Source organism: Portunus trituberculatus, chromosome 17 (assembly GCF_017591435.1).
Source record: "Portunus trituberculatus isolate SZX2019 chromosome 17, ASM1759143v1, whole genome shotgun sequence".
NCBI classification, from domain to species: Eukaryota; Metazoa; Arthropoda; class Malacostraca; order Decapoda; family Portunidae; genus Portunus; species Portunus trituberculatus.
In genome coordinates this window covers 17,547,200-17,570,928 of record NC_059271.1, presented here as the reverse complement: position 1 = coordinate 17,570,928, position 23,729 = coordinate 17,547,200, and the positions used below count along the sequence as shown (strand labels likewise).

Genomic DNA, 23,729 nt, shown 5'->3' with positions numbered 1-23,729 from the left:
AAACTCAGAAAACAAAACTCAGAGAAACAGAAGGTTGCAAAGATATATATATATATATATATATATATAAAGAAAAATAGAAACGAGGAGAAAAGGAAGAGACACAATGAACTGGTGGCAGAAGCAAGAGAAAAAAAATAATGAAAGGTCAGAGGAGGAGAAGAAGGCATTTTTGGAGAATTATAGGAGACAGGATAAGAAATGGTATATAAAAGAGAAAGAAGAGAAAAAATGGAGCAAGTTTAACTAAAATGATAAGAACAAGAGATTAAAAATGATGTATACAAACATAGATGGGATTTTATCTAGTAAATTAGAATTAAGAGATTACATAAAGAAAGAAGAACCAGATATTGTATGCCTGGTGGAAACAAAGTTAAATGAGGCAATAAAAATAGACATAGATAAAAGGTATAATATATGGAGGAGAGACAGAGTGGGTAAAGGAGGAGGAGTCATGATGATGTTAAGGAAGGAGATAGTGGTAAATCAAGTGGAGTTTGGGAAGGAAAATCAGAAATACTGTATGTTAAGATGCATATTAATAAAAGGAGTTAACAATCATTGGAACATATGTGCCACCAAAACAAACTCATGGACTAACCAAGAATATAGAGACATGATAGATGACACAATAAGGAGTCTTACAAGAATCATTAAGGAAAGGAGAAAAGTGATATTGGTAGGAGATTTCAACTGTAAGGAGGTAGACTGGGAAAATTATGAAAGTGGTATGGGGAAGATGCCTGGGAGATAGATTCCTGAACCTAATGATAGATAATTTGATGGTCCAAAGAGTAAAGGAAAACACAAGATTCAGAGGAAACGATGAGCCGGCAAGATTAGACCTAGTTTTTACAAGGGATATACCAATTAACGATGATATAAGATACAAGTGCCCATTGGGAAAGAGTGACCATGTAATATTAGAAATGGATATAGAAGAAGGAAAGGAAGATAGAGATGAATCATACAAAGGAGACCGATTAAATTACAGAAAGGCTGATATTGAGAATCTCAAGAACTATTTTAAAAACGTAAACTGGGAGGAGATGGAAAACTCATTAACGGTTCAAGAGAAATATAACTTATTTTTGGAAATATACAAAACTGGGGTCAGGGAATATGTCCCGAAATATAGACCTAAAGAAGAAGGAAAGAAAGATTGGTTTAATGCAAGATGTGCTAGGGCAAAGGAGAAACGAGATGGAGCATGGAAAAGGTGGAGAAGAAACAGAAATCCAGAAAATAAGGAAAACTTCAAAACAGCAAGAAATGAATATGCTAAGGTGAGAAAGGAAGAAGAAAGAACTATGAAAAGGACATTGTCGAAAATGTAAGGAACAACCAAAATTGTTCTACAGATTCATAAATGGAAAAATAAGACAAAAAGAAACAATAGAAAGGTTAAAAGGAGAAAACGGAATGGTGGAAGACCCAAAAGTATGGCAGAACTGTTAAATAGTAAATTTCATGAGGTCTTTACTAAGGAATCCAAATTTGAAAGACCACAGGGTAATAGAGAGACTGTCTATATGAAAGAGATTAAAGTAACCAAGCTTGAAATAAAAAGTTGATGACGGAATTGGATGAGGAAAAGGCAATGGGACCGGATGAAGTCTCAGGCAGAATACTGAAAGAATGTAGGAAGAACTAGCAAGTCCTATATACAACATCATAAAATGCTCAATTGAAAATGGAACAGTGCCAGTGGAGTGGAAAAGAGCTGAGGTGGTTCCCATATATAAGAGCGAAGGAAGGAAGAACCTTTAAATTACAGACCGGTATCACTAACTAGTGTAATATGCAAGATGTGTGAAAAAGTAATAAAGAAGCAATGGATTGAGTTTCTTGAAGAACAACAAAATATTATCAAATAGCCAATTTGGTTTTAGAAAAGGTCGGTCATGTGTAACAAATTTATTGAGTTTCTACTCTAGAATAGTTGATAAAGTACAAGAGAGAGAGGGATGGGTTGACTGTATTTATTTAGATCTAAAAAAGGCATTTGATAAAGTGCCACATGAAAGATTACTATGGAAGATAGAGGAGAAGGGTGGCTTAAAAGGAAGCACATTGAGATGGATGAACAGCGGAGTCCCACAGGGATCAGTATTGGCGCCAATACTTTTTCTCGTATATATAAATGACATGCCAGAGGGAGTGAACAGCTACATAAATCTGTTTGTGGACGATGCGAAACTGTGCAGAGTTATAAAGCAAATAGAGGATTGTGAAATACTACAGGAAGACTTAAACAAGATCTGGAAATGGAGCAAAAAATGGGAGATGGAATTCAATGTGGACAAAAGCCATGTCAAGGAAATGGGAAAAAGTGAAAAACAACCAGTGGGAATCTATAAGATGGGAGATGGAGTAGAACTAGAAAAAGTAAAACAGGAAAAGGACTTGGGAGTGACAATGGAAGAAAATAATCAACCGGTAAGCCATATTGATAGATATTTTCAGAGAGACGTATAATTTGCTAAGGAATATTGGAGTAGCATTTCACTATATGGACAAGGAAATGATGAAGAAATTGATAAGTACTAAAATAAGACCTAGATTGGAATATGCAGGAGTTGTGTGGACTCCCCAAAAAAAACACATAAGAAAATTAGAGACTACAAAAATGGCTACAAGAATGGTTCCAGAATTTAAAGGGATGACATATGAGGAGAGACTAAAGGCAATGGATCTACCAACCTTGGAGCAGAGAAGAGAGAGGGATCTGATACAAGTTTATAAATTGATTAACGGAATGGATGAAGTGGATAATGAGAAACTGATCCTGAGAGAAGAATATGACTTTAGAAGCACAAGATCGCATAGTAAGAAACTAAGGAAGGGACGATGTCTGAGAGATGTTAAAAAATTTTGTTTCCCGCAAAGATGTGTTGAGACTTGGAACAGTTTGAGTGAGGAAGTGGTGTCAGCAAAGAGTGTACATAGTTTTAAAGAAAAATTGGATAAGTGTAGATATGGAGACGGGGCCACACGAGCATAAAGCCCAGGCCCTGTAAAACTACAACTAGGTAAATACACACACACACACACACACACACACACACACACACACACACACACACACACACTCTCTTAATGTGTAACCCATGTTCACTTAGCAGCAAGTAGGTACGGAATGTAACTCTAGGGGTTCTGGCCTTGCTTTCCCAGTGTGTGGAGTGTATCGTGGTCTCAGTCCTACCCGAAGATCGGACTATGAGCTCTGAGCTCACTCCGTAATGAGGAAGGCTGGCTGACCAGCAGGTGACCGTGATGAATTATACACACACACACACACACACACACACACACACACACACACACACACACACACACACACACACACACACACACGTGATAGATGAAGAGAAATCTAGAAGAAATGAAGAATATAAAGTGGGAAGATGGAATTATGCCAAGACAGATTTTGGAAACCTAAAGAAATTCTTTCAAGAGACAAATTGGATGAAATTCAAGAGTGCTAAGGAGCAAATGAAAAGTGGAAGGAATTTATAAAATATACAAAGAAGGTGAGAAAAATTTGTACCAATAAGACAACATAGAGAAGTTGGAAAGCAGGACTGGTTTAACGATAGATGTGAAAAGGCTAGAACAAGAAAAGAGGATGCATGGAAGAGGTGGAGAAGGAAAAGACGGATTAAGCAGTGGGAAAGTTACAAAAGAGCAAGAAATGAATATGTGTTGATTAGAAGAGAAGAAAGAAAGAAACAAGAAAAGGATATAATTGATAAATGTAAAGACCAACCAAGGCTTTTTACAGACATGTGAACAACAACATCAAAAATAGAGAAAGTATTGAAAGTTTAGAAGTAAATGGAGTATGCAGTGAGGATCCCAGGAAATGGCAGAGGCTATGAATGGATGCTTTCGGAAGGTATTCACAAAGGAGACTGCTTTTGACAAACCACTGGTAATGGAACAGAAAGGGATTATGAAGGAGTTTCAAGTAACTGTGGAGGAGATCAAGAATATGATGGGGAGTTTAGAAGTGAGAAAAGCTGTGGGACCTGATGGGGTATCAGGATGGATTTTAAGAGAATGCAGGGAGCAACTGGCAGAAAAAGTTTGTGAAGTAATTGATGCCTCATTAAGGGAAGGTGTAGTGCCCCAAGACTGGAAAAGAGCTAACATTGTCCCAATTTATAAATCAGGTAACAAGAGAGACCCATTGAACTATAGACCAGTGTCACTTACAAGTGTGGTAGCTAAGATGTGTGAGAGGGTGGTGAAGAATAGATGGACAGACTTCTTGGAGAAAAATGACATACTTTGTGAGTGTCAATTTGGTTTTAGAAAAGGGCGTTCATGCACGACAAACCTGATATGTTACTATTCGAGGGTGATAGATGTAATACAGGAAAGAGATGGTTGGGCTGATGGAATATATCTGGATTTAAAAAAGGCCTTTGATAAGGTACCACACCGGAGACTGATCTGGAAACTTGAAATGGTAGGAGGAGTGCATGGCAGTTTACTAAAATGGATGGAAGACTTTTTGGTAGGAAGAGAAATGAGAACAATAATTAAGGACAGACCATCAGAATGGGGCTTGGTAGAGAGTGGAGTTCCACAGGGATCAGTGTTGGCACCAGTAATGTTCACAGTCTACATAAATGACATGGTGGATGGGGTGTCCAGTTATGTGAGCCTATTTGCAGACGATGCAAAATTGTTAAGAAAAGTGAGATGTGACAAAGATTGCGAACTACTCCAGGAAGACTTGGACAGAATATGGAAATGGAGCTGTACATGGCAAATGGAGTTCAACACGACAAAATGCAAGAAATTAGAGTTTGGCAAGAGTGAAAGAAGAATCAGGAGTATGTACAAGATAGGAAATGAAGACATAAAACCAGTCATGAAGAAAAAGACCTTGGGGTGACAATTACCAATGACCTATCGCCAGAGAGACATATAAACAAAATAATTGGAGAAGTATTGAACTTATTGAGGAACATAAGAGTGGCGTTCAGATATTTAGATGAAGAAATGATGAAGAAAATAATTACTGCAATGATAAGACCAAGGCTTGAATATGCAACAATACAGTGGGCTCGAACTTAAAGAAACACATAAGGAAACTAGAGAAAGTACAGAGGGCTGCAACAAAATGGTGCCTGACTTAAGAGATTTGACTTATGAAGACAGACTGAACAGAATGCAACTTCCGACCCTGGAAAACAGAAGAGAAAGGGGAGACCTGATAGCAATATACAGAGTGATGATTGGCATGGAAAAATGGATAGGGAAGATCTGTGTATGTGGAATGAAAGAATGTCGAGAGGGCATGGGAAAAACTAAAATGGCCACTTATAGGAGAGAGGTGAAAAATATAGCTTCCTCACAGAAGGGTGGAAGCATGGAATAGTTTAGACGTGGAAGTGGTCAACGCAAGGAATATTCATGATTTTAAGAAAAGCTGGACATTAGTAGATATGGAGACGGGACAGTATGAGCATAGCTCTTTTCCGTATGTTACAATTAGGTAAATACAATTAGGTAAATACACACACACACACACACACACACACACACACACACACACACACACACACACACACACACACACACACACACACACACACACACACACACACACACGGGCCACACACATAAAGCCCAGGCAAAACACAACTAGGTAAACACACACACATACACACACACACACACACACACACACACACACACACACACACACACACACACACACACACACACACACACACACACACACACATTACTACTACAGTGGACCGTCAGACTTGGAACAAAAATTTCAATAATTTTTACCCTCAGAGTTGGAACAAAATTCAGACTTGGAACAACTTGAAGGCAGTCGAATCCAGCAAAGCCCAGTGATGCTAGTGCCATTGGTGGGAGATAAACATGAGTTCCCACTTTGTTTTGATTTTGTATTATTACCTTATTCTTATTCCCAGCTGGGGTTAGAAAATTTGACCAAAGTCACTTAACCAGGTAGGATGGTTGAGTAATATTTCATTTAAGTAGAATGATCTAGTAACTAACAAAAATATTTCTTAAATATTATAGTCATAAGGTGTAACAGACATTGTAAACAAAGAACTAAGAAGTAATTGACTATGCTAAGGGTATTGCTGCCACCATCCAGTATATTCTTAATACCTAATTAAATGACACTCACCATGAAACTCACCACCAAAAGATAAATTATGTTAATTCTACATAGCCCATTTCTTATTTACATAGGTAAAAATCTTGGGTCTTAGATGACTTACAATGATGATTTACAATGTTTCCTATGGGCAAAAGGTTTACGGACTAGGAACAATTCATGGAACAGCCCTCTGGAACAAATTATGTTCGAAGTCCAAGGATACTCTCTCTCTCTCTCTCTCTCTCTCTCTCTCTCTCTCTCTCTCTCTCTCTCTCTCTCTCACCACAATCCACACACCCACAACATGTAAAGAAACCAGTTACTCACCAGAGTGTGTGATAAATCATAGCCAGCCAAGAGACATTCAGAAAAAAACATCTTCACAATTCCCTCTCCACATCAGTGCTTGCATAGTAACTTTGTATTGTACAACTTGACTAAGAAAAAAGAAAACACAAACCTTTTGGAGTAGTTTTTGAGGTGAAGTCTCAGAGATGAATGTATTGATGTAAACAGTGACAAAGGTGGCCATCAAATACTGGCAATCAAAACGGTCCATCATCCCACCATGACCAGGGATTACATCACCAAAGTCCTGCAAAAGGTATTGTATGTAATCATGACCAGCAACTTTTGGAGATTACAAACATTTCAATCTATGCAACTCTAAACATTCCTCTACACAACCTACTTCATATCCAAAGGGTATCCTCATCATAGTAAATAAATAAAAAAAAAATTATTCAAGTCCACTTCTCATTAACCAACAGGATGGAAGTGCAGAGGTAACAGAAAAGTAATAAGAAAACAATGAAAACTCATATTAAACAAGAAGAACTTCAGGTTATCAATCAGTTATAATAAAGAAATCCAATACTAACACCAGTTACGTCAGATTTACCTAGACCTGCTAAAAGCCTATTGAAATGTGCGTCCAGCAGCACAGTTAGCGAGTAAATTCTGTCAAGCCTGCCTGTGAATACTGTCCACACAGCCGAGTTCATGAATAGGCAGGCTTACTAAAAGATGCCAGTAGCATGTGAAGTATAGTACAATAAATATGGCAACTAGCAATGGCAAGAAAATAGTGTTGCACGATAATTGGTTTTATGTACAGAAAAAGAGAAAAAATAGTGCAAAGATTAGCACAATAAAAGCTGTTTATGGAAGCCACACAACACTGCATTGCAAGTTCATGATCTGAACAGAATTACATTGACTTAGAAAATGGGGAAAAACAGTACTATGGGTAAACTACATTAACTTGCAACAGACAGAGTCAAAGACCAAGCCATTGGGTACTGCCCTGTGATTTCACTCTTTGGGTATTTAAGCAATTTGATGCTTTGCCCAAATGAACAGGCCTTAAGCCTTGGTAACGTGATCTCTTCATAACATATCTGAAATGTATTCCAACCACTTGAAGGCTGATAAATTATTATCATATCATTATATATTATTATTCAACTTGTTGAATAATAATATATAATAATAATAGTCCACCAGACTAATGGAGACTCCACAAGGGAAAGTGATGTTTGGAATAATAATTATTATATAGTTTTAACCTATGTCACTATCAAATTAGAAACATTCTCTAATTTTTATTCAGTACACCACAAATTTTTCACCTTGATCTTAAATGCTCGCTTGAAGCCACTGGCAAAGAATCCACCGAAAGGTCCAATAACGCTACTGAAGAGGGAGAGAGCAACAGAGTGGAACACGAAGGGATACATGGTCACGGTCTTCCTCCATCCCAACTGAAAATAGGGATGTATCATCTTAGTCAAATATCAAACTTTAAATCAATAAAAGTTTTTTCCATTATCCTAGTGTCTACAACTAAATCACCTTATCAGCAAGGCTTTTCCACTTACAAGGGCTGAAAAGTTTGCTAATGTTTCTGGCAGACTGTATTCTTGAGGTCTGAAGATTGGCGAAGCATCACATGAATACTTCAGAGCATCTTCAGCCTCACTGTACTCCATTGGACACACAAAGTATGGGTATTGGCACAAAACATACGACAACTGAAAAAAATTAAATGTATCATCACCACAATCAGAAATAAATAAATGAACACTAAGGCATTAACATAATATAACCATAGTTACTATTTTTTTATGGGAATTACATAAACTTTAATCTTAAACATCAAAAAAAGTAAGGCTTACTAGACACTCATTCTTGTTTACTTATGATTGTCACAAACATACCCTACAACATAAATAGTCAAATCAAGGTCCACCACTCCTCCCCACACATTTTTTTTTCTTTTTTCTTTTTATGTAGAAGGGGCACCAACCATGGCCAACAAAATTAGAAGAAAATAAGGAACACTGAAGAAAAGTGTAATAAAGAAAAAAATATTGAGGACAGAACTAATTTATACATGTTACTCACTATCATTCCAAGGAGAATAGTAGAAATTCCTCCTCCGATAAAGCCTTCCCAGGTCTTCTTGGGGCTGAGTTGAATCAAAGGAGTCTTGCCAAGGAAGAAACCGAACATGTATGCCATGACATCATTGATAACAATCATGGAGACAGGGACAATAAACCAAATCATTCCATGGAAGATGTTAAAGATAATAAAGTAACTTTGAGACACCACAATGAGGAGAGCCACATGTGTCCAGGCAAAAAGGGAAAACTGTCGCATGTAGTATTTCTTCTTCAGAGAGAGTACAAACCACACAAATCCAATGATGTACATGGTAAATGAGGTGAACCGATGGTAGGCAATTAGCCAGCGCATGATATCCTGCAAATCACAAAAGATATGTTAAAATACATAAGCCACAAATATTTAACTTACATATTGAAGGATCCAAGCATTACACCTAAAGGCTGAAACAATTAAAAACCTAATGCATATTCTACCCCACAATTTCATGAAAGTATAGCATATATATTCAAAATAAATTTAATAAATAAACGCACATTCCAAATACAAAATTATCTTACACTTTTAGAAGAAATGACACTGAAGTAATCTGCCACTGACTCTCCATAGAAGAAGTAATTACTTGTGATGGAAAACCACCAAGACAACGACCTGAACCACGGCAGGCCATGCATCCGGTACACTGAGTAGCCAATGTTGATGATTTCTTTGAAGCACCACACTTGCACCAGCAGAGTCTGAAAAGATCAATAACATATTAACTTCAGAGAAAAGAATGCTGAACTTGCAACTTTCTTTAACTCACATACAGCTGTAATTTAGCCTTGCCTTTATTACACACTTACCTTATAACATGCTCTCCCCCCACTAGATCTTTTAGCAATACAGTGTTCCTCACCTCACTGACCATTTTTAGTACTACCAGATACACAGAGATACAAATCCAATACCAAAGCAGCAGAATGATACTTTAAAACATACACAAAATTTCATACCATATCTACCAAATCATAATGAAAATGCTGCATATTTGTATTCTCCATATTTTCAAGTCTATGTAGGATTTTTTTCTAATGGTAAATCACTTTCCTAGAAAATTATTTCTTATATCTAATCAATAAGACATAAAACAGGAAACGAAACTTCAGAGTAATAGTGGCACAACACTACAGGCTAATACACTTATTTAATGGCAGGTCTTATACATGCCACAATTTTTTTATAATGTAAGGCCAGTTTCATGCACTAGCAACCTCAAGATATTGTGATAAAGATGGATCAAGTAATATCTATCAGTACCAAAACTGTCAATAACAATACTAAGCTACAATGATTTTGAGCAATACAATATTTTTCTTAAATATGACATTTGAGAATTAGAGCACACTTACTGTAAATATGAGAGCCAGGGGACCAATGAAAATAATCAAACAGAAAAGACCAATCATAAGCCAAGTGAAGATGCCACGGATCACCCAATTTCTCCATCTGTTGAGGGATGTTCATGTTAGGATTATATGCACATTGTTTTCTACAGGGTTAAACAAATACAGGCACTTATTTGCATAAAAGCAATATTTGAAATTATAAAGCTTTAAACTTGCTAGTTCTTCATCAACTAATATTTCTTTTTAGCCTTACAGGGAGCTCAAAACATGAGTAAGTGACAAGCTTTTTAACTTCTTAAATATTCACTCAAATATTATCTCTTCTACTACATATTGCACACTTATTGTTAAGAACTCTCCAGAGAGGTGGCCTGAACAGTTTCCATATAAAAGAAGCTGGCTAATACATTTTGTCACATCTTTTTGTCAGAATCCGACAAACATGATCACCTTCACACGATTGTTATCCTTGACCTTTAGATCATCATCAACATTCATCATTTTCCTTTAATGTCAACATTTTCTCATTTAGGGTGGAGTTGGACAGGTAATGACTGCTTTCCACAACTGGCAATCATGTGCCATATGTTTTTCTATTCACAACAAATTCATATCACACACTCCCTCCAGCTTTTCTTTGACTTTCACACACCAGCTGTCGGCCTCCAACCCTCACCTCCTCCACCTCACTCAACACCCCTCCCTCCGCCCTTCTCACATGTCCGAACCACCTGAGTCTCATCTTCCTCAGCTCAACAGAAAGGTCATCAACTCCACACATCTCTGCTACCTCACTATTGGACCTCCCATCTTATCACCTTACTTCTACCATGTATCTCAGCATCCTGTGGTCACAGCTACATAGAATACCTGTCAGTCTATTTGTCAGTGCCCATGTTTCTGCTCTGTACCTTTAGACCTTTAGAGTCGAATCAAAGTTCATAGTAGATGATGCAAAGTGAAACTCAACAACATATAACTGATTGATAATCTTAGATACAAATAATGAACTGATTAAGAATTTCTGACTAGGGAATGATCAACATTGCAGTGCTTGGATGACTGTGAGCAGAATGATGATCAGGGTTCTGTAAAATATAGGAGGATACACCCAGTTGGATGTATCTTTACTCCTTCAGGAGTTCAAGTCTCAAGCTGGTAGTGACGGACAAAAAGTATTGTTAAAAGTCGAGTACGGTTATAGAACCTTCTACCCTAATCAAGACAAGAAAATAACATAACAAGTTAAGTTTCAAGGATGAAGGAAGAGCTACCTGGCTTTCTTATGCACAGCCTCATATGTTACAACTATATATGTACATAACTACATGAATGACCATATACAGTGGTACTTCGACATACAATCACCCTAACACATGATTTTTTTTATATACAATGAAAAATTTTATATAATTTACGCCTTGAAATACGACGATATTTTCAAGATACGATTAGCCATCGGTAGGTGGCACAGCAATCGTTTGGCTACCCGCATCCACCCGAACATTCAGCCCGCATTGCGTATCGTTGTTCATCCTTTGTGCATGTATGTGTCTGTGCTCCTCGGCAGTGTGTATTTTTTATTAATTTTTGTGAACTCAAGACCCCATGATCATGGGTCCCAAAAGTAAAAGTTTGGCGAGAAACACTCAAAATAGCCTGTATTCACATACTGATTACACTTAGAAATTCAATAAACGAGTGAGTACAAATGGTTTTCTGCCCACAAGCAGCTCTTCTTCTTTGCAATGCAAAAAACAAGAAGTCTCTAGATGTCATGGTTCTCAAAATATCACAGGTCGAATGAGGTAGTATTATCGGTTTATGTGGCCTTGCGTCCGATCAGGTTCAGCAGCCTTGGCTAGAGCACAAGAAAACAGGCCCCATGTATCCCTTCCCCCCCCTCTCTCTCTCGCTTTCTCTCTCTCTCTCTCTCTCTCTCTCTCTCTCTCTCTCTCTCTCTCTCTCTCTCCTGTTCTGATACCACTCTCATTCAAAAGTTGTCTCCCCGTAACATGGCGAGAGACCCATGGTATAGAAGTAAGGAGCACGGGAGAGGTGGCGGAATCAGACACAATGAAATCACTGTCGATCGCTCCTACCATTTATCATTGGTGACACAGTGACGTAGAGCATATGTTTACTCCTGATGAGTGTTGCCAGCTCACAAGCAAAGAAAACAGGAAGAAAATAACCAAAATATAGCTGTAAAAAGCCTAAACGTCTATCGACGTGCCCCGTGCCTTGCGTGATGAACGTCTATCGATGTGTCCCGAGTTTTGCAGATTAAGTTGTTATTTTGAGCAATATAGTTCATTTATATCATGCATACAATAAACATTGTATTTATCTTATATTAAATCTATATTAGGTTGGTATTTAATCCTTATATTCCGGCGATCGTATATGAACGATTGCATCAGTGTGTCCGTAGCGACAGCGATCGTTCCCATAATCAAGAATTTTCGCGCCTCATGTTTGAGCTCCACGCACGTGTGGTTTCTCGAGTCAGATGGCAAGTGGAAGTATCTGGCTTCTTTTTCTACCCTTAGTGTTGCCACTAGCTCTGTATATTTAGCTATTCTCCCATTCTGAGGGCGACACTTGGCAACCCCAGCGACCCGCCGTGTCGAAAGCACCCTGATAAGAGCGAAGGGACGTCTCTGTTCATAACTCACTATGGAACAAGACATAATTTTTATTTAGCAGTGCTTCTGAGCCTGACTTTAGTGACAGTGATTATGAGGATGAAACTGAAGAAAGCGAAGACAGCAGTAGTGAAGACTTGGAAAATGATTCAGAGGATCAACCTGTTTTCTCAGAGCAGAGAGAAGACAGAGATAGTGGTGATGGAGAACAGACTCCAAACATCGTATTGAGATGTGTGTGTGTGTGTGTGTGTGTGTATTTACCTAGTTGTATTTACCTAGTTGTAGTTTTACAGGGCCTGGGCTTTATGCTCGTGTGGTCCCGTCTCCATATCTACACTTATCCAATTTTTCTTTAAAACTATGTACACTCTTTGCTGATACCACTTCCTCACTCAAACTGTTCCAAGTCTCAACACATCTTTGTGGGAAACTAAATTTTTTAACATCTCTCAGACATCGTCCCTTCCTTAGTTTCTTACTATGCGATCTTGTGCTTCTAAAGTCATATTCTTCTCTCAGGATCAGTTTCTCATTATCCACTTCATCCATTCCGTTAATCAATTTATAAACTTGTATCAGATCCCTCTCTCTCTCTCTGCTCCAAGGTTGGTAGATCCATTGCCTTTAGTCTCTCCTCATATGCCATCCCTTTAAATTCTGGAACCATTCTTGTAGCCATTTTTGTAGTCTCTCTAATTTTCTTATGTGTTTCTTTTATGGGGAGTCCACACAACTCCTGCATATTCCAATCTAGGTCTTATTTTAGTACTTATCAATTTCTTCATCATTTCCTTGTCCATATAGTGAAATGCTACTCCAATATTCCTTAGCAAATTATACGTCTCTCTGAAAATTCTATCAATATGGCTAACCGGTTGATTATTTTCTTCCATTGTCACTCCCAAGTCCTTTTCCTTTTTACTTTTTCTAGTTCTACTCCATCTCCCATCTTATAGATTCCCACTGGTCGTCTTTCACTTTTTCCCATTTCCATGACATGGCTTTTGTCCACATTGAATTCCATCTCCCATTTTTGCTCCATTTCCAGATCTTGTTTAAGTCTTCCTGTAGTATTTCACAATCCTCTTTTGTTTAATGACTCTGCACAGTTTCGCATCGTCCGCAAACAGATTTATGTAGCTGTTCACTCCCTCTGGCATGTCATTTATATATACGAGAAAAAGTATTGGTGCCAATACTGACCCCTGTGGCACTCCGCTGTCTACTGTTCTCCACTTGGACTTCATATCTTTAACTATCGTCCTTATTTCTCTCCCCCTTAAGTAATTCTTCATCCATCTCAATGTGATTCCTTTTATGTGAGAGAGAGAGAGAGAGAGAGAGAGAGAGAGAGAGAGAGAGAGAGAGAGAGAGAGAGAGAGAGAGAGAGAGAGAGAGAGAGAGAGAGAGAGAGAGAGAGAGAGAGAGAGAGAGAGAGAGATGATACCTATATGTTATTTGCTTGAAACTTGATATGAAAAGGGGTGAAAAAATACTCTCTCTCTCTCATTGGAAGTGTACAATTTCTCTTCCAAGATATGAATGAGAGAGAGAGAGAGAGAGAGAGAGAGAGAGAGAGAGAGAGAGAGAGAGAGAGAGAGAGAGAGAGAGAGAGAGAGAGAGAGAGAGAGAGAGAGTGTGTGTGTGTGTTTGCGTAGTGTCATCGCTCACCGAGCTGTTTCTGCTTGACGGATCACACAGCGGGTGGAGGAGGAATCCTTGATAAGGCAATAACTAAACTTTCAGAGGTCACATCGAGCTAGAAAGTACATCATTGTATTCAGAATAACAAAGAGAAAATAATTATTAGTATTCAAACAATCTTCTGACAATTTCTAGGTTTACCATTTTTACTCGTCATGGGATATTGGAAAATAGTTTAATCACCGGAACATAAAGGTTAAAGCATGTTATTTTTTTTTTTGAGGGGGAAGGGGGGTAAATTCATATCACAAGAACAAATTAATTGTATTTCCATTAGATTCTATGGGAAAAATTTATTTGATATACGATTTTTTTTATATACAACGATCGTCACGGAACAAATTAAAATCATACGTCGAAGTACCACTGTATAGGAAACTAATATGAATGCCAGTGCAACAAAACTTACCAGAAATATTTGTTAACTGATTCAGGCTAAAGAAACATTCAATTTATAAAGTTCTCCATTTTCTTAAAAATGCATAGCATCTCACCATGCAAAGAAAATTATGATACATTACCAAAGCAATGCAACACATGCAGTAGTTACCTTGGTGGTAGTGGAGACAGAAGAGTGTGGAGAAAGCTTGGCTCTTGACCAGTTCCTTGAGGGATCTCCTTTGTTCTCTGTTCTATTGATTGTTCAGGGAGTCGGTCATCATCTGAGTCTATTTCAGAGCTTGGGACAATCTGTTAATGTGGGCCAGTATTAGTATGTACTTCCATCTAGGGAATATTAAAATCATATAAATTAACTAGGATGCTCCTCACTTAAGTTTTCTAAAATCTAATACTGGTTGGCTTTTCCTATGTAATTCACAAAAATTGTCTTATAACCTAGTGTAGCTATAAAAATAAAGAAAATAAAGACCATTTATTGATCCATCTATTTGTATATCTTAACATTTTAAGATACCCATAGAGGTGAAAGCAAAAGAAAAGTCTACATCTGATCCAGTCTATTCCAACATCATGACACATATGCACAATGAATATCAATTCTTTGGTATCAGACAAACTGATATCTATTTCAGACAAAGGAAACATTCTCGCTGGTGATAGATTGGTTTTCCGTAATGCAAAAACATTATAATATGTCTCCCATCATTCCCTGCTTTACACTTAGTTTGTTAGCACATAAGCAAAAACATGTTTTTTTTTTTTTTTTTTTTGTGGGGTGGGGTTTACGTTAAGACCTATAGCGCCTGTAGGCACACTTGAAGAGTGTATGGGAAGCTCTGTTCAGCTTCCGCCCATTAGTGGCGCAGGCAATTTTTATTCATACTGGCCCATATCATCCCCGAAGCTCATCTTGGGTGTAACCACCTAGAACCTGGGTATCATGGTGACATGTAGGTAACTTTAAACCACTCGATAAATGGCAAAGTGTTTTAAGGCTGTACATGGTGGGATTCGAACCTACATGTGGACATCTGCCCGATCCCACGCTCACCACCTTATCCACTACACCACCGCCCTAATATAGAATTCAGGAAGAAAGCAAGCATCCATAATGATGTCTAACATGTTACCTTTTATAGGATGTGCAGCACAAAGTGTGTGTGTGTGTGTGTGTGTGTGTGTGTGTGTGTGTGTGTGTGTGTGTGAGAGAGAGAGAGAGAGAGAGAGAGAGAGAGAGAGAGAGAGAGAGAGAGAGAGAGAGAGAGAGAGAGAGAGAGAGAGAGAGAGAGAGAGAGAGAGAGAGACTGTTTTTTCTCTTAGTCAAGTATGGTTTCCCTGTTCTGTCCAACATAAAAATTATGTCACTTATGAGAGCAGAAACTATCTTGTTAAGTTCATACTGTATATTGAAAATCACTCACATCACAACAATGGTAAGTATGCACAAGGATGGCTGGACGACTCTCAGCTACTTATGTAAAAGAGCATTCAGCCCATTTCTATGGCTTCCTGAGGCTACGACGGTTGGTGAAGGGAGGCTTGTGACAGCATTCATAAGCCTTGAATGCATAACAGGGATGTCATAACAAGTGTACAGTCATTCAACCAGATAGATCAGGAATGAAAGGAATGGAGTTTCTGAAGTGTGAAAAACTGAGATGTCATTTTAAGATTTTTAGTACAAGTAGAAAATATCTAATATTCTAGGTACTGCTGTCACTTTAGCCTAGTTCCACTTTCCCTTGTCAGTGAGAAAACCCTCTAACCTGTAAAGGAGGAGAGGACACCCTTAAATGTGAGGCCTGACCAAACAACAACACATCTTTAGGCTGACTCTCAACAATTCTCCTGCCTCTTTGATGAAGACACACACACACCTCTAACTATTATCAGGTCTCTCTCAAATGTTCAACAAGTGTAAAAAAAAAATTAATAAATAAAAAAAAATAAAAAAATAAATAAAAAGAGAAAGTGTGATATAGTCTATTCAATGGTTTTCAGATGGCAGACATAGTATATAATGACATCTAGAGTTTTAAGTGTACAAAGTATTCACCACTATGCTGATAAGCAATAATCTTTAAAGATACAGAAATAAAATAGTTACACATCTGCTTCAGTTCAGACACATATTAGTTTAGTTTCAATGTCTTAAATTCAGTCATTCTCCCATACAAATAATAACAGTAATATATTTAAAATTTCACATCACAAGTCAACACACACAGTCCAGCACTGATGGTCTTCACTCCTGAAAGACCACAAGGTCATAACTCAGTGACTCAGACCCACACCATTCTCAGCTGGGAGACAGCTGCTACATGATGAAAGAAGACCCATCAAACTGCCTCCATCTGGCCACCTGTTTGTCAGATTACCAAATCAGTAATAGTGAAGCTAGGACAAGCATAATGACAAAGATCATCATCATTATTACTATCTCCATTATTATCATTATGGTACACAGATAGACAACTTGTTACTATTGCTATCATTATCAGTACCTATTCTAATACATCATAATCTGATTGGCAACATGAAAACAAATTCAATACAGTCATGCGCACACACACACATGAACACAAACACACCACACACATGCAAATGCATAAACAAACAATGGTCTGAGCTACATCCTCAAGAAAAAAAGCAAATAATAGAATAAAAAAATGTACCAGTAAATAATGAAATATATAGAAATAAACCAAAGGGACGCTTTTCATATTTCATGGACGAACCGGATCCTTACATCAGATGTGCCTTAAGTTGTACTATTAACATAAAGGAAAAGAAAGAGCAAAAAGGAAGAAAGTGTAAGATCAATGATTACAGATAAGATAAGGGAGAGGATGACATACTTTTGCCTTATTTGTAATTAGCACCCACAAAAACCTTACATTAACCTCTTCAGTACCAAGATGCATTTCTATATTAATTCTGCTTACAATTTAGTCATTTTGTACAGCTTCAGAAACCCATGTGGTGGACTAAAATAGTGAAGACTGGACATCAATCTTCTGACCTTCACAGATTCTTCCTAATCTCAATGAAACCATCCAATCATACCCAAATTTCATGGTAAAAATGTATCCCAATATTGACATGGTTAATGTATCATTATAACCTGATGAACATCACATTTTTTTTAGAAACCCCATAAGGGATTGACAGAAAGGTACATGGACAGATAGAGAGAGGTAAAAACTTTGTCACACACATACACTATACATATCTTCAGATGAGAAATTGTACACATTCCATTACACCATGTAAGGCATTAACAATGCTCACACTAAGACAACATCACTTCCACCTGGACATCTGATTCATTGATACACCTCACCTGCAAAATTATGCACCAGTAGTATTTATTTATTTTTTCTTTATAAACTTGAATTTGGGCCAAACCTATTGAACACTGGTTATACTTGTGATCTTTGCCTTTTAGAATCTATCTAAAGGAGATGATAAAGTAAACTGAAGGGATGTTTGAGTTGTCATACAATGAGAATCTTATAACTGAATCCGTGCTCCAAGCAGACATGATTAAGTAATGGGCAATATTTCAGCAAAGTCTAGCATACATCTTAAAAATGTATTTTTGTTGGTATTTAGAAACACAGGTTCAAATTGGCACCTATATTCCTCACTTGAATTCTGTAAGTGATTTTGTAATCTGAGATGTGTCAGTGTATGGAAAACTTTTGGATTTGGCATTCAGGAACCAATACCAAAAGTGGATGCCCTTCCTATCCTAAGACTGCATCCAGGAATTGAACCCATACACCTGAAGAACACTTAGTCCCCAAATCCCATTGTACCATGGTAGTAGTAAAGCCAAATCTGTAAGAGTGCAGATTCAAGAATTCATGCATGACAATGAATTTCAAGCAACAGTTGATGAAACTGAGTAAGTAACTTGAAGTGTGTTTTATAGTCTACTGGGAAAGTAAAACAAACATATTATGATATTTTAGTAGACAAACTTATCAAAGAAAACCAATATCTAGGTTGTAACATGTCACTCAAACTACATCTTATATACTGACTTTTTTTTTTCTGAGAATACAGGAGCAACCAACAATGAACATGGAGAGAGATTTCATGAGGACATAGAATGGAGAGCAGGTACACAGGTAAATGGAGCCCTGCCATATCAGCTGATTTTGTTGGAATCTGATGTGTGACAAAATCAAATGTAGCGTCAACCGGGGTGAATACGGGCCACTTTTTACATCCTTTATTATAAAATCTACACAAATCAGTCCAATCAATTGAAAATTTGTGTGAAGGTACCTTACTATGTGATACATATTCCCTGAAAGAAAACAATAATTTTGATTATCATTATAGAAGTTATTAACATAAATAAGTGGCCTACTCTATGCCGAAGTCCTGGGGTGAATGGGACCACCCTTTGGGGTGAATTGGGCCATCCTTTGAGGCACTAAAGTTTTAATGTTTTTTCAGTATCTTTCATGTATTTTACTTTTTCTTTTCACTTCTCTCTCTCTCTCTCTCTCTCTAATATGTTTTTAGATCTTTTATAGTTCTTATAGGCCACATCCACACCTCGAATCTGATAAGGTGTTGTGCCCACAAGCTTTATGGGTCCACAAAACACATATTTCACATCAACAGTCATCAACATCATCCCTTTTTCAGCCTGTCATATATGTCCTTTGGTTTTCTTTCCAAAAACTTAATTTTCAAGAACTCTTTGCCACACATAATCACACGCCCAATATATGCTTTTCCATAATCCACCCCATGGTAGCCACTTTCTTCTATTTCTCTCTTTTTCTGTATTCCACTGTAGTTCCGAGCATTAAACATTGCAATACCTTCAATTTCTTCATCTTCGTCCATGTCCTCTATACTGCTGATTGAAGAATGACTGCTGTTCAATAGTTCAGCATCTTCCTCCTCTGCTGAACTGGGCTCCTTTACTGGAGTGCTGTTGCGGAATCTCTTCCTTGATGTCCTTTCTTCTGGCGCCTTCCTTTTCTTTTCTACAGTCTCTTCTTCAAACTCTTCCAGAAAGTCATCAATATTTTCCCCAGATGAAACTTCTTTCCTTTTTCTTGTTGTTCTGTTTCTTTGTTTTTCTTCTGCTTTCTTCTTCTTTTCAAGGATCATCTTTTCTTTCTCCTCGACTGCTTCTAAGAACTCATCGTGCGTTATGACACAACTATGGAGATCTATTTTTCTTTTTGCCATTGTCTACATTGTACCACTAATGGTTGGGAAAGGCTTTCTGAAAACATCTGCCATTATCTGCTCGAAAGAGGTTGAAGGGGAAATCATCTCTCTGGGAGGATTACCTTCTTTGGAGTTGTTGGTTTGTGGACTGGCTCTGAAGATGTCTGGACATTTTTTTATACAGATCTGGGTTGAATATTTTCACAGGATAAACACTACGGTCAGGTGGATATAAACCAGTCTTTTTAAAGGCCATTTTTTACATTTGGGAGACTGAAACATTCATCCCAAACCTTGCCCACCAAATCTACGAATTCCTCTTTGGTAATTTTCCGAGCATAATTTGCTGCTTGCCATTTGGCAATAGTGGCATCCCACCTGGTCTTCAAAGGCTTAAAATAGCAAACATCAAGAGGTTGCAGTACATCAGTGGTGTGAGGAGGAAGTTTAATGATGGTTATAACTATATATATATATAAAAAAAAAAAAAAAAGCATTAGGAAGCTTTAATTTAGCAAAAACATAATGATAGTGTGGGGGCCCGATACACCCCAGTATACAAAATACACCAGGGTGAATCGGGCCACTCATTGAAGTTTCTATAGCACTAAAACTAAAAAGAATTTTTTATTTCTGATTAAAGCATGCAAAAATACAAAAAATTATCTATATGACCTGCAATTTTTGTAAAAATCCAAAATTTAGTGTACTTTCAGGAGAAATTGAATAAAAGTTTTTTTTTTCGGATATGAAAATTTTGCAACTTTGAAAAACACAATTTTTTCGGGGGACGCCCAAGGAACCATAAGTTTTCGGTCAGGACTAAAAACTTTTTTAAGGTTGTGTATATACTGAAGTGGGCTTTCAAGGTAAGTATTTACTTTTTTTTTCAATTTTCAGATTTTTCATAAATTTTTGAGGAGTGGCAGGGGGGACTAGTTCACCCCGGTCAACACTATCACATAGGTAAATGACAGAAATAAATAAAGAAACAAAATACTAATAAGTACTCAAATTCATACTGAGTTCATAGTTTAATGTTAATTATGCTAAAATACTTGAAATGCAACATATATTGGATCTTTTTTTTTTTTTTTTTTTTTTTTTTAGAAAAAAAAAATTGAATGTTATCTTAATCTTTCTCATTACAATTCCATGTTTCCTATAAAAGGTGTATGATGTTATTACATAAAATTGCAAGATGGCTAAGATATATACATCATTGTCAGATTCAGAATTAGTAACCTTGAAATGATAATAAAACATGAACTGAACTATTTTTTTCCTTCTCCTTTAAATATGTTGTACAGTGTTATTACACTGGCAACCACTAAACCATGGCAAGAAAATTTTCAGGCATCAGCTGTACCTTTACACCTAGTATATGAAAAATAAGCCATTCATAAATGATTCCTAAAACATAGTTGACAGGCAAAATAAACTCAAGGTGTCCAACAAAACCTCTATGGTTATGTTGCCAAGAAACTGACACATAGAGAGTTTACACGAGTGAGTGAGCGATTTTGGTTAGGTGCCGGGGAGTTTTGGTGACTTTGGGTGTGCCATGGGGTTAAAGACCTTAGTGTTGGGTAACACTTGCTTTGCTCATCTTAAAGCTCTCTTTTTCTGCCAGCTCCCCAAATTTGTTGTGCATAGTGAAAGAAGTAAGTAAGAAAGAGATGGAGCAATAATTTTTAAGATTTATTCATTCAGTTCTGTATAGTGCCACTGCAGACAAAGGTGATAGAAAATCATTCAAGGCCACTTGAGGCTTAACAGATCATGAGTCAATAAAAATTGCTGTACGCTGACAGTCCTGACATACATTCAATCTCAGACAATGGGCACCTCAAACTGTAAATTTATCCTTCAAAACAATAGTTAAGTATTTACATGATACTGAAAGGTAGGGCACCACACTCATTACTGTATCTCTTCAGTATAAGGGAAAGGAAAATCGACATCACTAAAACTATCAATGCGCAATCCACAAACATAAAAAACCCACTTCCTGCATTCTTAACATATTCATGAGTTACATGCAAACAGCCCAACACAATAAGGACTGAACAACTGGTGGCACTAGCATTGCTCCAGCAAGCATGTTCTGAATCGCAACGTATAAGGCAGAAACATCAAGACACTATATACTAAGGATACATGATCAGCCTAGATAAGGGAGTCACTGAATAACTATTTCGTCTACAGTCTACACTTTGGCACTCATCACTCATCCTCTGAGTCTGAACCCATGACTAAATAAACAAAGAAGGAATTCACCACACCTTGTTTCCGTCACACAGTTAATGAGAAAAGAACGATGTGTATATTTATTCTGCTTAATAAAATTCATAAATAAAAAAAAAAAATCTATCCTTGTCGATGTTTACAAAAATAATAAAACATAATAATAATCTGGGCGTTGAAGAGAAATATCGACACCAACGTGAATCTACTTCATTACACACTAAATGACACCCGTGGCATATGTGCACGAATGGTAGTATATTGATGGGAAGTGATGTGCCAGCCCACTTAAAAATCCGAACACCTGCCTTGACCACCCAAACAAACCCCGCCAGTCATCACCACCACCGCCTTTCCAGCACCATTGACTGGCATTTGCCGAAACATTCACGTATTTAGAGGTGCATGTTATGTGCTGTTGCGTCAAATACCTGTTCAGGTTTCTCATCGGATTCAGTGACACGTTTCCTCAACTCGCTGTCTCCGTCAGTGGCCATCTCTACTGGGCGAGGCAACGGAGAGCTGTAAGAGGAGCGGCTGCAACCTGCCAAAACCACGGCCGCAGGTGACTGGCGATCGGCGGAGTCTCTGAGATAGACCTGCGCCTCGCCGCCTTCCCCCGCCCTCAACTCAGCAGCTGTACTGCGCAGAGGACCGCCGCCTCTCTTAAGTTCTTATAAGTAACTTGGAATACACATATCATGATATATACAAATTGAGCCAAGCTGTAGCCTTTGCAGTGCAAGATGTAACTCTTGAGTCATGATACCCATTACGCAGCCACTCTGCACAAAGAAAGTTCACTGACAGCGCATGGTAGAGACACATTCTTTATTTACTTATCTTCTTGTTTCTATCCTGATTGTTTAAATTTCCTTTATAAAACTCTATTTTATAATGACTGATTCTGACTCTTAACTTAAACATAAATGTTGCAGATTTACGTGGGTAGTCATGAACCACTCAGTGGAAGCATGGGAGAGGTGGCCCAAGTGGATATAGCGATTAGATGGCGTATTGTCTTTCTAAAGTAAACGATTAATTGGAGACCTGAAGCCCGATTAAACTCCTTTGTAGTAGAGAAAAGCTATAGGTATGTTTACTTGACAAAGCACTCTCTGTATCCACCACTCAAGGACGTACAAGGATAAATAGTGAAAGGAAATGGTCATATTATGCGCATCCTCAAGTTACAAACAAATGCCTTTACCCCTTGAAAAATTTGACTAACTTTACTAGAGCATCATTTCATCTAACCGTACTATACTTCATAATTCCATTTATCAGTCAATTTGTTAGAATGAATAGAGGTGAGCAATACGCACTTTCCATCCACCATTCAGCTATGCAGTTCCCTTAAAGAAATTAACCATCTATGTTTATCTATTATATGTTATTTTCTCATGTTATCGTAGAAGACACACGGAGAATGCATATTTCTATAAACATTCTACACTGTACCATATTAGCTACTAATATGGTACATTATATCCGTAGACTTAGTTAAATTTGCCAATGTAAACCCGTAGATTTGCATGCCTCAGCAATTTCATAGAGCTTGAA

At 37.5% G+C, this 23,729-nt stretch overlaps 1 protein-coding gene across 1 annotated transcript in view; it reads right to left on the bottom strand.

Moving 5' to 3' along the window:
• LOC123504702 (phosphatidate cytidylyltransferase, photoreceptor-specific-like) overlaps positions 1-22,806 on the bottom strand; it is a 33,074-nt gene extending 10,268 nt beyond the window's left edge. Inside the window, exons 1-8 of the mRNA XM_045255438.1 lie at positions 22,598-22,806; positions 14,866-15,005; positions 9,964-10,060; positions 9,133-9,309; positions 8,570-8,929; positions 8,044-8,196; positions 7,795-7,926; positions 6,624-6,758 (exon numbers count right to left, since the gene is read on the bottom strand). Of these exons, the coding sequence (XP_045111373.1) occupies positions 6,624-6,758; positions 7,795-7,926; positions 8,044-8,196; positions 8,570-8,929; positions 9,133-9,309; positions 9,964-10,060; positions 14,866-15,005; positions 22,598-22,663 (1,260 nt within the window). The 5' untranslated portion in view covers positions 22,664-22,806. The remainder of the gene's footprint in view (positions 1-6,623; positions 6,759-7,794; positions 7,927-8,043; positions 8,197-8,569; positions 8,930-9,132; positions 9,310-9,963; positions 10,061-14,865; positions 15,006-22,597) is intronic.
• Between the last annotated feature and the right edge of the window lie 923 nt (positions 22,807-23,729).